This window comes from Leucoraja erinacea, chromosome 14, assembly GCF_028641065.1.
Source record: "Leucoraja erinacea ecotype New England chromosome 14, Leri_hhj_1, whole genome shotgun sequence".
Lineage (NCBI taxonomy): Eukaryota > Metazoa > Chordata > Chondrichthyes > Rajiformes > Rajidae > Leucoraja > Leucoraja erinaceus.
Window position 1 is genome coordinate 51906040 of NC_073390.1, and position 14740 is coordinate 51920779.

Below are 14740 nucleotides of genomic sequence, written 5' to 3' on the forward strand. Positions count from 1 at the left end.
CACAGAGTATTTCTAAACAAGTGACACCGCTTGCAGGGCCCACTATATGCACATATCCCAGCATGTTTTCACTAGGCAGACGTCGGTGAAATTCAGAAACATTTGCAGCCCGCCATACACTTAACTGCGTGTGACAAGTTTCTAAATGGCTTACTTAAGAAAACAAAAATGCATCAAAATTCAACAGGCAACGCGGGGAAGTGGAAACACAAATATGTGAAGGAATTCAGAATTTGTGAGAAAACGTACAAGAATAAATGGATGCATGAGAAAATACCCTCATTACCCAGTTAGTGAAAAATTACTCCAGCCTTGAATGCCTCCAAAAGGTAGAACTAATTAGTCGGTTTATTTTTATTTTTCCAAGCCAGAAATGGAATGACTGTAGTATGCAAATTGGGCCTTCTTGGTAACCAGCTTTTTTGTCCCTCCACTGACTTTTCGCGAGACTCTGTCATCTTAATAATAGATCATGAAGTGGCAGGAGCAGCACAGGAGATGTAAAGTGACGGATCTGTTACCGACAGACAGTCGCCCAGATTTTCCAGTGTCAGGAGAATGAACAAAGTCGTACATGTTGATTTTGACGCCAAATCTTTAAAATTTAAAAAAATATATTAACAGGCCTCAAAGGGATCTACAAGGACGAAAATCACACTAATGAGCAAAGATACAGGATTAAAGTAGAACACACGTTAAAAAAATTCCAATTGTTAGCACTGCCTAGGTTTATTTTTGCAATTAACCATAGAAACATAGAAATTAGGTGCAGGAGGAGGCCATTCGGCCCTTCGAGCCAGCACCGCCATTCATTGTGATCATTGCTGATCTTCCCCTATCAATAACCCGTGCCTGCCTTCTCCCCATATCACTTGACTCCACTAGCCCCTAGAGCTCTATTTAACTCTCTCTTAAATCCATCCAGTGACTTGGCCTCCACTGCCCTCTGTGGCAGGAAATTCCATAAATTCACAACTCTCTGGGTTGAAAAGCTTTTTCTCACCTCAGAACCTCCATATCCTACTTTGCTTCTCGTTATTAACACTATAGAACCTATCTTCATACGCTGCAGCAAGAGCCAGTGGGTCTGCTCCGTCAATGAGAGAAGGAACTGTGACTAGGACCAGGAACTTTTGAAGCTTTATTGGTGCCAAAACATTCCCGATTTTTGGTGTACTTCCCCGATGAGAGATTACTGCCCTGCTGTAAGATTTTGCCAGATTCTACGCAAAAACAAAAAAAATTCATAGTGAATGGGTGATCAGTGGTTGTGGTGGAGTCAGTGGGCAAAGGCCCTGTTTCCAAGCTGCAACTTTCAATCGATCAATTATTTAAACGACAATAACAAAGGCATTCTTCTCCTGCACCAGTCGGCAGAGGGTGGTGAATCTGTGGAATTTATTGCCACAGAAAACAGTGGAGGCCAAGACAATGGATATTTTTAAGGCAATCGATAGATTCTCGATAGATTCTTGATTAGTACGGGTGTCAGGGGTCATGGGGAGAAGGCAGGAGAATGGGGTTCGGAAGGAGAAATAGATCAGCCATGAATGAATGGCGGAGTAGACTTGATGGGCTGAATGGCCTAATTCTGCATCTATAACTGATGAACTCGTGTAACTCAGCGGGTGAGGCAAAATCTCTGGAGAAAAGGCGTAGTTGACATTTTGGGTTGGAACCCTTCTTCAGACCTGAAACGTCAGCTACTCTTCAGAGATGCTGCCTGACCCGCTGAGTTACTCCAGCGTTTTGTATCTATCTTCGATGTAGACAAATGCTGCGGTTCCCTTCCTGCTAAATACTTACTTCACTTCACACTGCAAAATTGTGCGGTCGTTCATGTTTGTGTTGGACACCCCTCAATAATTTGATGGAGTGTTACACATGAAGGATCTGATCAGCAGAGTCATTGCTTCAGCAGACTATTGATGTGTGCTTTTGGTAATTCTAGGTGGAGACATGAAGTTCTACATTTACAGTGCTCTATCTCTGCTGCATGCTCAGGAGGAGACCCAGCCTACTGCAACTCTTTATTAATTTTTAAACTCCTTCATATGGTGCAGTTTATAGATCAAGAGCAGCCAGAAAAGGAGAGTACAAGGGAGGGGAAGGACTGGATGATTTCCAAACCAATATTCATAGAACACCAAGTTCTGCTGGCCCACATTATCATGATCAACATCAGCCAAAAATACAGCAATTAATCATTCATCTCATTATAGTAATGCATGCCTTATCTGCTTTTAATCACAATTCATCATACGTGTTAAGCAAACTCAAGTTGTGCAAAAAACCTGAGCAATAACATTACAGTTTCGATGACAAACTTGATAAGTTGTTGTGTATGTCACTTAACTACAACTACCCCAGGGTGTAATTGCCAACGTTATGCAAGATGCAAAAGTACATGTTCTCAAGTTCAGCTTCTTAATGTAGCTTTCTGTAGACGTGAACACATTAACACATTAAAGTCCAGTTGCGAATTCAGTTCAATTCAGGTTAGTTTATAGTCATGTGTACCGAGGTACAGTCAACAACTAACCAGTCAGCAGAAAGACAACACACGATTACAATCGATCCATTTACATGATAAGGGAATCATGTTTAGTGATCATAGTTAAAGTTAGACATGTTGCCGTTGGAGTGGAGATTTAAGTGTGTGGAGTGTTTGGAATATGGGTCTGTAGATCTGCTTCTGTGGCTAGGACATAAATAGTCGTCTGGGTTTCAAATCGTTGCATATGGCAATGTTCTCTCTTGCTTCTGCAAGATGTTGATGCAGTCCATGATATTCTGAAGAATGCAAACTGCCTTATTTTACCATTGTTATGCCCGATATGAAGTAATTATCAAGGGTGCCTCTAACAGCGGAATACCTTATTGCATTCATCCAGTGTTTTGCTCCCATCCCTAACTTACTGTACAATTAGCAGCACGTGTGTTGTACAGTACAGTGTGTTGTAAGTACAGAACGCTCCACAAACGTTTAAATGCTTAGGTTCTATTTTATAACGTCGCTCATCCGTTCCTCAAATGTTGTCAATGTTGAAACAATCTTCAATTGACTGCAGTTTCTATAATCCCACCCCTGTTCATAGAAAATGGAATTCTTCTTCTTTCCATCTCATTTATCGTAAGAGTCACAGAGTCGTACAGTGTGGAAGCAGGCCCAACTGGCTCACACCGGACAACATGTCCCAGCTACACTAGTCCCACCTGCTTGCGTTTGGCCCATATCCCTCCAAACCTGTCCTATCCATGTATCTGTCTAACTGTTTGTGAAACGTTGGGATAGTCTCTGCCTCAGCTACGTCCTCGTTCAATACACCCACCACCCTTTGTGTGAAACCGTTACCCCTCGGATTCCTATTAACTCTATTCCATCCCCATCGGCTGGTGTGTTTTGGAAGAAGCTACAGATTTACACCAAAGATAGACACAGAATGCTGGGGTAACTCAGGGAGCATCTCTGAATAGAAGGAATGTTCTCCAGAGATGATGCCTGTCCCACTGAGTTGCTCCAGCATTTTGTGTCTATCCACTGGTATATTACTCCCAACACCCATTCCACTATTTACCAATGTCTTCCTTAATCCTCAACCAAAATTATGATTTAACATCCATTATTACTGACAAGATTTTCAGCATCCGGAGAATGAAAGGAGTTGTACGTTGATTTTGACAACAAATCCTTTATTTTATTTTTTTTAAATCATTTAAAATCTTCTCACTCCTTAGGCGGATCTACAAGGATGAAAATCAGGCTCAGGAGCAAAGACACAGGATTAATAAAGATCTTCCATACTCAAATGTATTGGGTCCATTGCTCCCAATTTGGCCTTACTCATTCCTTGTCATCCCAGGTTCATCTGTGTCCTCATTTTTCACTCCTTTATCCTCCACATATAACAGATCAACTGGCTACTTTAAGCGATGAACTCAACAGATACTGAGAAAGGCCCCGTCTCTTCTACACAGTATCTGTTCCATATCTCGGATACGAGCAGCTCGTTCAATACACCCACCAGCCTTTGTGTGATAATGTTACCCCGTCAGTAATTCACATTTCAGCTCAGGTGATCAAAACCTTTGCATTTTGAAGCAGGGTCTCGACCCGAAACGTCACCCATTCATTTCTCTCCAGAGAGGCTGCCTGTCCCGCTGAGTGACTCCAGCATTTTGCGTCCATCTTTGGTGTAAACCAGCATCTGCAGTTCCTTCCAACACCTTGGATTATCTCCTTTCCTCTTCCCACTGCCCAAGGCCTCAAATGTTCACTTCGACAACAAAATACTTGCACGTTTGTATATTTTATTTACTGCTCACAGTGCAGTCCGTCCGGCTCTGGAGGGTGAGGGGTAAAACAAAGGCCGTGTGTGGGCTTTGGTGAATACTTCAGTTGGGTCCACAAACTTGACCTTTCACACCCACACATTGTGTTCTATAACACTATGTCCCACTGCCAACCTGAGCACTTTGCTTAAGCCTCCTGATTTGTTTGAATAAAGCTCACAATAAATTTAGAGAACAGTACCTCATCATTTGATTGAAATCTCCAGACTCAACGGGTACAAAAATGCCATCAAAAGTGGTGTTAGACCTTTGCAGGCGGGCCACCCACCCAACTCAACCAATGTGCGAGTCCGAAATGGTCTAACAAGACACGAGTTTGAAACATGGAAACATAGAAAATAGGTGTAGGGGGAGGCCTTTCCGTCCTTCGAGCCTGCACCGCCATTCAATATGATTATGGCTGATCATCCAAAATTATACCCCGACCCTGCTTTCTCTCCATATCCCCTGATTCCATTAGCCCTAAGAGCCATAGCAAACTCTCTCGTGAAAACATCCTTATGAGGCAGAGAATTCCACAGATTCACAACCCTCTGGGGGAAAAAGTTTTCCCTCATCTCAGTACTACAACCGAGATGAGAAGAACTTTTTTCACACAGAGAGTGGTGAATCTCTGGAACTCTCTGCCACAGAGGGTAGTTGAGGCCAGTTCATTGGCTATATTTAAGAGGGTTAGATGTGGCCCTTGTGGCTAAGGGGATCAGAGGGTATGGAGAGAAGGCAGGTACGGGATACTGAGTTGGATGATCAGCCATGATCACATTGAATGGCGGTGCAGGCTCGAAGGGCCGAATGGCCTACTCCTGCACCTAATTTCTATGTGTCTATGTTTCTATGTAAATGGCCTACCCCTCATTCTTGAACTGTGACCCCTGGTTCTGGACTCGGGAACATTTTTCCCACAACATTCATGGACATTTGGAGATAGACTGGTTTTACCACCACCTATGAATGAATGAAGGCTTGGATAGAGGGGATGTGGAGAGGATGTTTCGACTAGTGGGAGAGTCTACGACCAGAGTCCATAGCCACACAATAAAAGGGCGCACCTTTCGAAAGGAATTGAGAAGGAATATCTTTAGTCAGCGGGTGGTGAATCTGTGGAATTCATTGCTACAGACGGCAGTGGAGGCCAAGACAATGGATATTTCTATGGCGGAGATTGAGAGATTTTTGATTAGCACGGGTGTCAGGGGTTATGGAGCGAAGGCAGGTTGAGAGGGAAAGATAGATCAGCCATGATGGAATGGCAGAGGAAACTTGATGGGCTAAATGGCCTTATTCTGCTCCTAGAACTTATGAATAGGATAGAAAACGTAACCAGCAAGCCGTAGCCTATGGGGGGGGGTGGGGAGCTGCCGAGCCCCCCATGGCCAGGCACAGCGTCCAGCCCCGGCTCGTTGCCGCAAAGGTGAACTATATAGGCCGCAGCCTGCAGAGGGGAAGCTCGGCAGCTGCAGAGCTCGGCACCAGAGACTGGAGAACTGAGGAGGAGCAAGCCACTGGTGACGATGGCAAGGTGGGCTGGTGGGAAACGGTGTTGCCCCCAGCACCTTCAAGGTCAGCTGCAGGAACGCAGAGGCGGTCGGGTGAGGAGATTCTGCCTCTGCAGGAACTGCCAATGCTGGTTTATACCAAACATAGAAACATAGAAATTAGGTGCAAGAGTAGGCCATTCGGCCCTTCGAGCCTGCACCGCCATTCAATATGATCATGGCTGATCATCCAACTCAGTATCCCATACCTGCCTTCTCTCCATACCCCCTGATCCCCTTAGCCACAAGGGCCACATCTAACTCCCTCTTAAATATAGCCAATGAACTGTGGCCTCAACTACCCTCTGTGGCAGAGAGTTCCAGAGATTCACCACTCTATGTGTGAAAAAAGTTCTTCTCATCTCGGTTTTAAAGGATTTCCCTCTTATCCTTAAGCTGTGCCCCTTGTCCTGGACTTCCCCAACATCGGGAACAATCTTCCTGCATCTAGCCTGTCCAACCCCTTAAGAATTTTGTAAGTTTCTATAAGATCCCCTCTCAATCTCCTAAATTCTAGAGAGCATAAACCAAGTCTATCCAGTCTTTCTTCATAAGACAGTCCTGACATCCCAGGAATCAGTCTGGTGAACCTTCTCTGCACTCCGTCTATGGCAATAATGTCCTTCCTCAGATTTGGAGACCAAAACTGTACGCAAGAAAGACACAACGTGCTGGAGTAGCTCAGCGGCATCCATGGAGACCACAGATCGATCGCCTGTTTAAATCGATGTCCCTGTTTAAATCAGCTATATGGCGGCTACACAATGGCACAGCAGTAGAGTTGCTGACTTACAGTCAGAGACCCGTGTTCAATCCTGACTACCAGTGCTTGTCTGTACGGAGTTTGTACGTTCTCCCTGTGACCACGTGGGATCTCTCCGGGAGGTCCGGTTTCCTCCCACACTCCAAAGACACACAGGTTTTAAGGTTTAAGAAGGAACTGCAGATGCTGGAAAATCGAAGGTAGAAAAAAGTGCTGGAGAAACTCAGCGGATGCAGCAGCATCTATGGAGCAAAGGAAATAGGCAACGTTTCGTGCCGAAACCCTTCTTCAGCCCGAACCGTTGCCTATTTCCTTCGCTCCATAGATGCTGCCGCACCCGTTGAGTTTCTCCAGCACTTTTGTCTACCTCAGGTTTTAAGGTTAATCGGCTTGGTATATTTTTGTGAATTGTGCGTCATTGTAGGAATAGTGTTTAGTCTCCCTTGAAGAGCGGGGATCACTGCAGTCACCGAGGTACGTTGTTTAGTAGAGTGACAGCCGCGGGAGTGTGATGGCCGAGACCTGTAGGCCTGTAGGAGGGTTCCGTGCTGTATCTCTAAACTTTAAACTCAAAACTAAACCACAATTTTCCCAACTGCAGTTTGGAGACAGAAAATGCCATTACTGTTCAGTTTTCTCGATGGTGCTGGGAGAGTCACCAGGACTGAGGAGACAGTGGACCTTCTTCAGTCTCCTGGAAAAAATAACTGATAGATAGAGGCTGTGGGTAGGGCTCGGGATGGAGGATTTAGAAAAAATAATGTGGAGAAGGCGCAGTCTACAATGCTCCTTGGTCTTCTTATAAAAGTCACAGTAGTGTGGCATCCCACTGCTTCACCGTTGTCACCAATAATACATGTACAGGTGTGCAGTCCAATGTTCAGCCACCCATAACGCCCAAGGTGTGCTTGTCACCCCTGCACTGTTGGTTAGAAACCATCATCCAGTTTGTCAGCTAGTTTGGTTAGTTTTATGGAATATGTTGAATTAGCTGTTCTTAATCTCAGAATTTCAGAACTTGCGGGGATCACTGATCGGGCGCGGGAGTGTGATGAGCCGAGGGGGCTGTTTCCCTCACTCAATACATCACAGCCCAACTTTACAAATTCTAGAACAGCGGGTAACTTAATTGAGTGTAGAAACCAATGTTATGTTGCAAGCTTGTCACCATTAAAACAAAAGTCTTGCATTTCAGCCTGTTTGAAATTGAGTGTAAACCAATGTTATGTTGCAAGCTGTCATTAAAACAAAAGTCTTGCATTTCAGCCTGTTTTTAGCTTTATTAAGTAATAATATTTATAGAGTCATAGAGTGATACAGTGTGGAAACAGGCCCTTCAGCCCAACTCGCCCACACCGGCCAACAATGTCCCAGCAACCCTAGGCCCACTTGCCTGCGCTTGGTCCATATCCCTCCAAACCGGTCCTATCCATGTTCCTGTCTAACTGTTTATTAAATGATGGGATAGTCCCAGCCTCAACTATCTCCTCTGGCAGCTTGTTCCATACATCCATCACCCTCTGTGTGAAAAAGTTTCCCCTCGGATTCCTAATAAATCTTTTCCCCTTCACTTTGAACCTATGTCCTCTGGTCCTCGATTCCCCTACTCTGGGCAAAATACACTAGTCCCACCTACCTGCATTTGGTCCATATCCCTCTAAACATGCCCTATCCATGTGCCTGTCTAAATGTTTCTTAAGCGTTGCAATAGTACCTGCCACAACTACCTCCTCCGGCAACTCGTGCCATACATCCACCACCCTTTGCGTGAAAAAGTTACCCCTCAGATTCCTTTTAAATCTTTTCCACACTCATTATTGCTATGTTCACTGGTTCTCAATTCCCCTACTCTCAGCAAGAAACTCTGTGCATCTACCCGATCTATTCCTCTCATGATTTTGTACACCTCTATAAGATCACCCCTCATCCTCCTGCACTCCATGGAATAGAGACCCAGCCTAGTCAGACTCTCCCTTTCGCTCACACCCTCTAGTCCTGGCAACATCCTCGTAAATCTTTTCTGAACCCTTTCAAGCTTGACAATATCTTTCCTATAAGATGGTGCCCAGAACTGAACAGTACTATGAAATGACATGGACATTGCAAAGCAAAATAAGGTGTTTGAACAAAGCAGCATGCAATCAAAAGTCATCATATTTACCTCTGCAAGTCCATCCAACTGGATGGGGTTATTTTTCGTGGGAGTTGTTAGCCCTCAAAACATAATTTCCTTATCAAATTTCTATGACACACTGTCGACTCACCCATCAATGTGGCCTCCTTTACACAATAATTAGTTGAAAAGTATTGCCTTCAAATGTATTTATCCAAATTCCTTTCCATGCAAGTAATCAAAGATTGTGACATATAACATTGACCAACCACTTCCAGGTCAAACAAGGCCTTCCTCGCCCAATGTAGAAGCTGCCATTTGCAACCAGCCAGCAGGTGGCAGCAGCAACTTTATTCACTCTCCACAACTATTGAAATTACTTTCTTTATCCATTGTTATTCATAGAAACAGAGAAAATAGGTGCAGGAGTCGGCCCTTCGGCCCTTCGACCCAGCACTGCCTTTCAATATGATCATGGTTGATCATTCAGAACCTGGTCCTACTTTCTCCCCATATCCCTTGATTCTGTTAGCCCCAAGAGCTATACCCAACTCTCTCTTGAATCCATCCAGTGAATCGGCCTCCACTGCCTTCTATGGCAGAGAATTCCACAGATTCACAACTCTCTGGCTGAAATAATTTTTTCCTCATCTCAGTCCTAAATGGCCTACCCCTTATTCTTCAACTGTGACCCCTATTCCTACCCTGGAAGGTTATATGGCTTGTAGTATGCACATACAAATATTAAAAATGATCCTAATATTTTATTATAATAATAATAATAATAATAATAATATGTTTTATTGTCATTGCACGTCAGTGCAACGAGATTTAGTATGCAGCTCCAACTGATGAAAAAGAAAAGTAAAATAAATAAATAAGCTGTGTGTCGTGACCATCCGAGGGAGACAGTCCAGGGGGGGTGGGGGGCACTCAGCAGGGCCGGTTCAGAGCCGCTATAGCTCTTGGAATAAAGCTGTTTCTGAGTCTGGAGGTTCGGGCGTAGAAGGCCTTGTAACGTCTGCCGGAGGGAAGTAGTTCAAACAGTCCGTTACAGGGGTGTGAGGAGTCTTTGTGGATGCTGACGGCCTTCCTGAGGCACCTTATCTTGTATCTTTGTATCACACAATGTATCCTTACATTGGTGGTGGCATTTACTCGACATGCCTGTTTCAGCAAAGTTAACCATTTATTTTTGTCTCCAATTTAACTTTTTGCCGAACCAGTATCTCTCCTCACTTGCTTTTGTGTCATTCAAACAATCACACAAACTGCGCTGAGGCAGATGTTGGGTACAGATTTGGATAAGACAAATAAGGCGTTGAAGCTCACCAAGCAACAGGGAAGAGCCACACCACTTATTCATTTTCGAAAGACTGGCCTAAAATGCCCTTTGAGACTCATAACATTGCACATTCACAGCATCGAGGGAAGGTTTATGGAGACAAGATTAATGATTTGATTGGTCAAACCCCTGTCCCACGGTACGAGTTCATTCCAAGAACTCTCCCGAGTTTGCCCTGATTCCAACTCGGAGATTTACGGTAATGGCCACTCGTCGGTACTCGGGGCTCCCGTGGACATTTTTCAACATGTTGAAAAATCTTCACGAGTCTTCCCGTGCTTACCTGCCATTAGCGAGTCTTCCCGAGTACCTGCCGTTAGCATTACGAGCCGCTAAGAGACATCCCCGAGCTCCGACGTACCCGCTACGTTCATTCTCCGTGCTTACCACGAGTTTGATATTAAAATTTTGAATCTGAAACTCGGGAGAGCTCTTGGAATGAACTCGTACAGTGGGACAGGGCTATTATATTCAATGATATCAGACAAACACCAATTTGATAAAGCATTTCTCAATGCATCCATCTCCCTTGCATTCTCCGAAGTATAAAAATCAGCAGCATGTCTATTCTACTGCACCAAACAATCTATGTGAATGCACAGAAAGACTGTTTTACCTTGCATTTTGAGACTCGGAACACCTTCTCGGCGAGTGTCACCAACCTTGCTGTTGCTTAAGACTGCTTTGATCTACAGTTACAAATCTGAAATACTTGGCAGGGAGCACTATTGGGAGCAGGAATCTGAATGTTCCCCCAAGCAAAGAGTTTCACTGTTGACTTGTTACATGCGACAATCTAGTATTCAATTCAATTCAATCCAATGCCATAATGGATTTTCTTGCCCTATTTCTGAAGTTGAGTACAAATCCTAGGCATGTTTTATCCTTGTTCTCCCTGCGTTGTAATCTTTCTGATCCTGGCCAGATTCAACTGGACGTTCTGCGTACACATCTAGGTGTGGACAAGGGTGGGATTCTGACGGGGTTGTGCGTGGGAGGGGGGCACAGGCACCTGTTCTGTCGGGGAGATGAGGGGGAGGGGGGGTGGGGTAGAAGGCACACGCACCTGCTCTTGGGCCATTCCTGCTCTTTGGTTTCTCCTGGGCTTTCCATCGCGGATTTCCCACTCGCCTCTCTCTAGTTCTCCTATCTCCAGCTGGTCTCATCCTGACTTCTCTACGGGTTGAGGCTGCGGTGCAAAAATACAAAGACGCTCCATGAAAAGCTACAGGAAGTTGAAAGACACAGAAACTGGCAAAAGGCCAGAATAACGATGAGCCAAGGACCCTAGCACCACAGCATGAGGACCCAGTGTAGACACAAAGTGCTGGAGTAACTCAGCGGGTCAGGCAGCATCTCTGGAGAAAAAGGACGGGTGATGATGTTTTGGGTGGGAACTTTTTTCATCCTGACTTAAAGTATTACCTGCTCCTTTTTCTCCAGAGATGCTGCCTGACCCGCTGAGTTACTCCAGAACTTTGTGCCCATCTTCGGTATAAACCAGTATCTGCAATCCCTTTCCACACAAAGTGTTTGCACGGAGTTAGATTTTACCACCTCATTGTTTTCATCCTCTATGATTCTCTTCTCATGTTTTTTTTCCCCCAAGGCTAAAATAATTCCCTTCACTTCCCTTCCTTGTTGTTGGGCCAGAGAGATACAATAATCCTTTGTAGCTCCACAGATAACATCGCACATTCACAGTATTGAGGAAAAGTTGATGGAAACACGATCATCTGGTCATAGAAACATAGAAACATAGACAATAGGTGCAGGAGTAGAGGCCATTTGGCCCTTCGAGCCAGCACCGCCATTCAATGTAATCATGGCTGATCATCCCCAATCAGTACCCCGTTCCTGCCTTCTCCCCATATACCCTGACTGCTATTTTTAAGAGCCCTATCTAGCTATCTCTTGAAAGCATCCAGACAACCTGCCTCCACCGCCCTCTGAGGCAGAGAATTCCACATAATTCCAGTAGAATTAGGCCATTCGGCCCATCAAGCCTGCTCCTCCATTCAATCATGGCTTATCTATCTCTCCCTCCTAACCCCATTCTCCTGTCATCTCCCCATAACCTCTGACAACTGTACTATTCAAGAATCTATCGACCTCTGCCTTATAAATATCCACTGACTTGGTCTCCACAGTCTTCCATGACAAAGAATTCCACAGATTCACCACCCTCTGACTAAAGAAGATTCTAATGGTTTAATTGGTTATATGATATCCGACAAAATGCCAATTTGATAGCTCATTTTTTCAACGCATCCATCTCCCTTGCATTCTCCGAAGTATACAAATCAGCAGCATGTCCATTTAATTTTTTTTTACCACAATTAATTCCTTTCAATAAAATACATTTTTGCCATTCGGGATTGATAAAATATTTTCACAGAAGCATTACCTTTGACGATGGCTCACAGGTTACAAACCTTTCTTAATACAAAAACAGAGCACTGGTATTTACCGCTAAACACCATATCCTTAATAGTTTAGTTTAGATTAGAGATACAGCATGGAAACAGGTCCTTCGGCCCATCGAGTCCGTGCCGACCAGCGAATCACGTACACTAGCACTGCCCTACACACTAGGGACAATTTACAATTTTTACCGAAGCCAATTAACCTACAAACCTGTATGTGGGAGGAATCTACAGGGAGTCACGTAGTCACAGGGAGAACATGCAAACTCCGTACAGACAGCACCTGTAGTCAGGATCAAACTCGTATCTCTGGCAACTCTACCGCTAAGTCACCATGCCACCTTAATACTTTGTTCACCATGTTGCCAAAAGAGAGCAAACTACCTGCATTTCAATTATCTTTCCGATTGTAAATCATAGTTATTCTAAATTTCCTTCAGAGCTTATCGCTGGCCCACGCCAGTCTTTACTGCAGTAAAAATGTCAATACTCCTGCTAAAGGTCAATAATGTGAAAAGCACTTCTGGGCAGTGTGTGCATAGCAACTGACAATGTATGTGGGAGTCTGTGCAATATTGTGCAAAAATAATCATTGCTCAGACAAGGATATGGAGGAGATGCTATCATGTCACAGAATGATAGAGTCTAACAGCGTGGAAACAGGCCCTTTGACCCACCTTGCCCACACCGGCCAACATGTCCCATCTACACTAGTCCCACCTACCTGCATTTGGTCCATATCCCTCTAAACATGCCCTATCCATGTGCCTGTCTAAATGTTTCTTAAGCGTTGCAATAGTACCTGCCACAACTGCCTCCTCCGGCAGCTCGTACCATACATTCACCACCCTTTGCGTGAAAAAGTTACCCCTCAGATTCCTTTTAAATCTTTCCCCCTCTCATTATTGCTATATCCTCTGGTTCTCGATTCCCCTACTCTCAGCAAGAAACTCTGTGCATCTACCCGATCTATTCCTCTCATGATTTTATACACCTCTATAAGATCACCCCTCATCCTCCTGCACTCCAAGGAATAGAGTCCCAGCCTGCTCAACCACTCTATGGCTCATAATCAAATTCTAAATTTCAAAGGCTTTTACCTCTCCAGTTTACCTCTCATTCTCAATACCGTAACATTGCTTACGAAAGATTTAAAATTACATGTTATTCAATCTGGGTATTTTAAGCAACTCTTTGTCTAATCCTCATGACTTTCACAGATTTCTTGGATTCATTTACCTTTCTCCTTCGTAAACTATCTAAACATTTAATTGTTGAATAATAATAATTTAATTAGCAAATGGCCTTAAATTAGCATTTTATTTTTGTCACAGTTCATTCTTTCTGTTTAACAAGCAACTGTTAAAAAGATTATAGAAGTACATGATTATAGATTATAGAACTACAAAGGCACCACCTTCAATAATCTTCTTACACTAAACCTGCAGTTAACTCACTGTACAATTCCAAATGCACTTTTTAGACTTTTTTTGGCCAGCATCTAACAGGAAGCAATAAAAATTAAATGTTTGCAGAAGTGACTTTATGAGGAGCAAGCAAATTGTTGCTCAGAATATCACACACAATTCAGACTGTCTGTTCAGTTTATTGTTCAAGAAGGAAGTGCAGATGCTGGAAAAATCGAAGGTAGACAAAAATGCTGGAGAAACTCAGCGGGTGAGGCAGCATCTATGGAGCTGCCTCAGATATTTCCTGATATTTTCTCCAGAGATGCTGTCTGATCTGCTGAGTAACTCCAGTATTTTGTGTTGTATGTTTTTTTGCAATCTACAGTTCCTTGTTTCTACCACATTCTTCTTCAAGGCACAGCCAGCTCAATCAATTGCTGAAAGAATTGTTGCTTGGAAGAATCAATTGCATTAAGGTGCTTGGAAGAATTGCTGAACATCGAAGAGACCAAGTGATGATCAAAAATTTAAAGCTACCATGCCAGAAATTTGAACTTAAAACAGAATATGCTGAACATGCTCAGCAGGCCAACCATTACATGTTGAGTGGGAAGCTGAGAAAAGTAGAAATAAAATACAACATGCAGAGAAAGAGGAGGTGTGTATTGAGAACAGAGAATCTGTCTTAATAGGATGCAGACTAGGAGCCACTGAGTGATAAAGGTGGTGCTAGAACCTTGGATATAGGCTATTAAAAATCGCTATTAAAATATGGAGGGGACCGGGGAACAGGGGG

General features: G+C 43.9%; 1 protein-coding gene across 1 annotated transcript in view; it reads right to left on the reverse strand.

Annotated features, from left to right (window-relative positions):
• pxylp1 (2-phosphoxylose phosphatase 1) overlaps positions 1 to 14740 on the reverse strand; it is a 142085-nt gene that overhangs the window by 72664 nt on the left and 54681 nt on the right. The window contains 1 exon segment of the mRNA XM_055646416.1: positions 11176 to 11298. Within this exon segment, the coding sequence (XP_055502391.1) occupies positions 11176 to 11298 (123 nt within the window).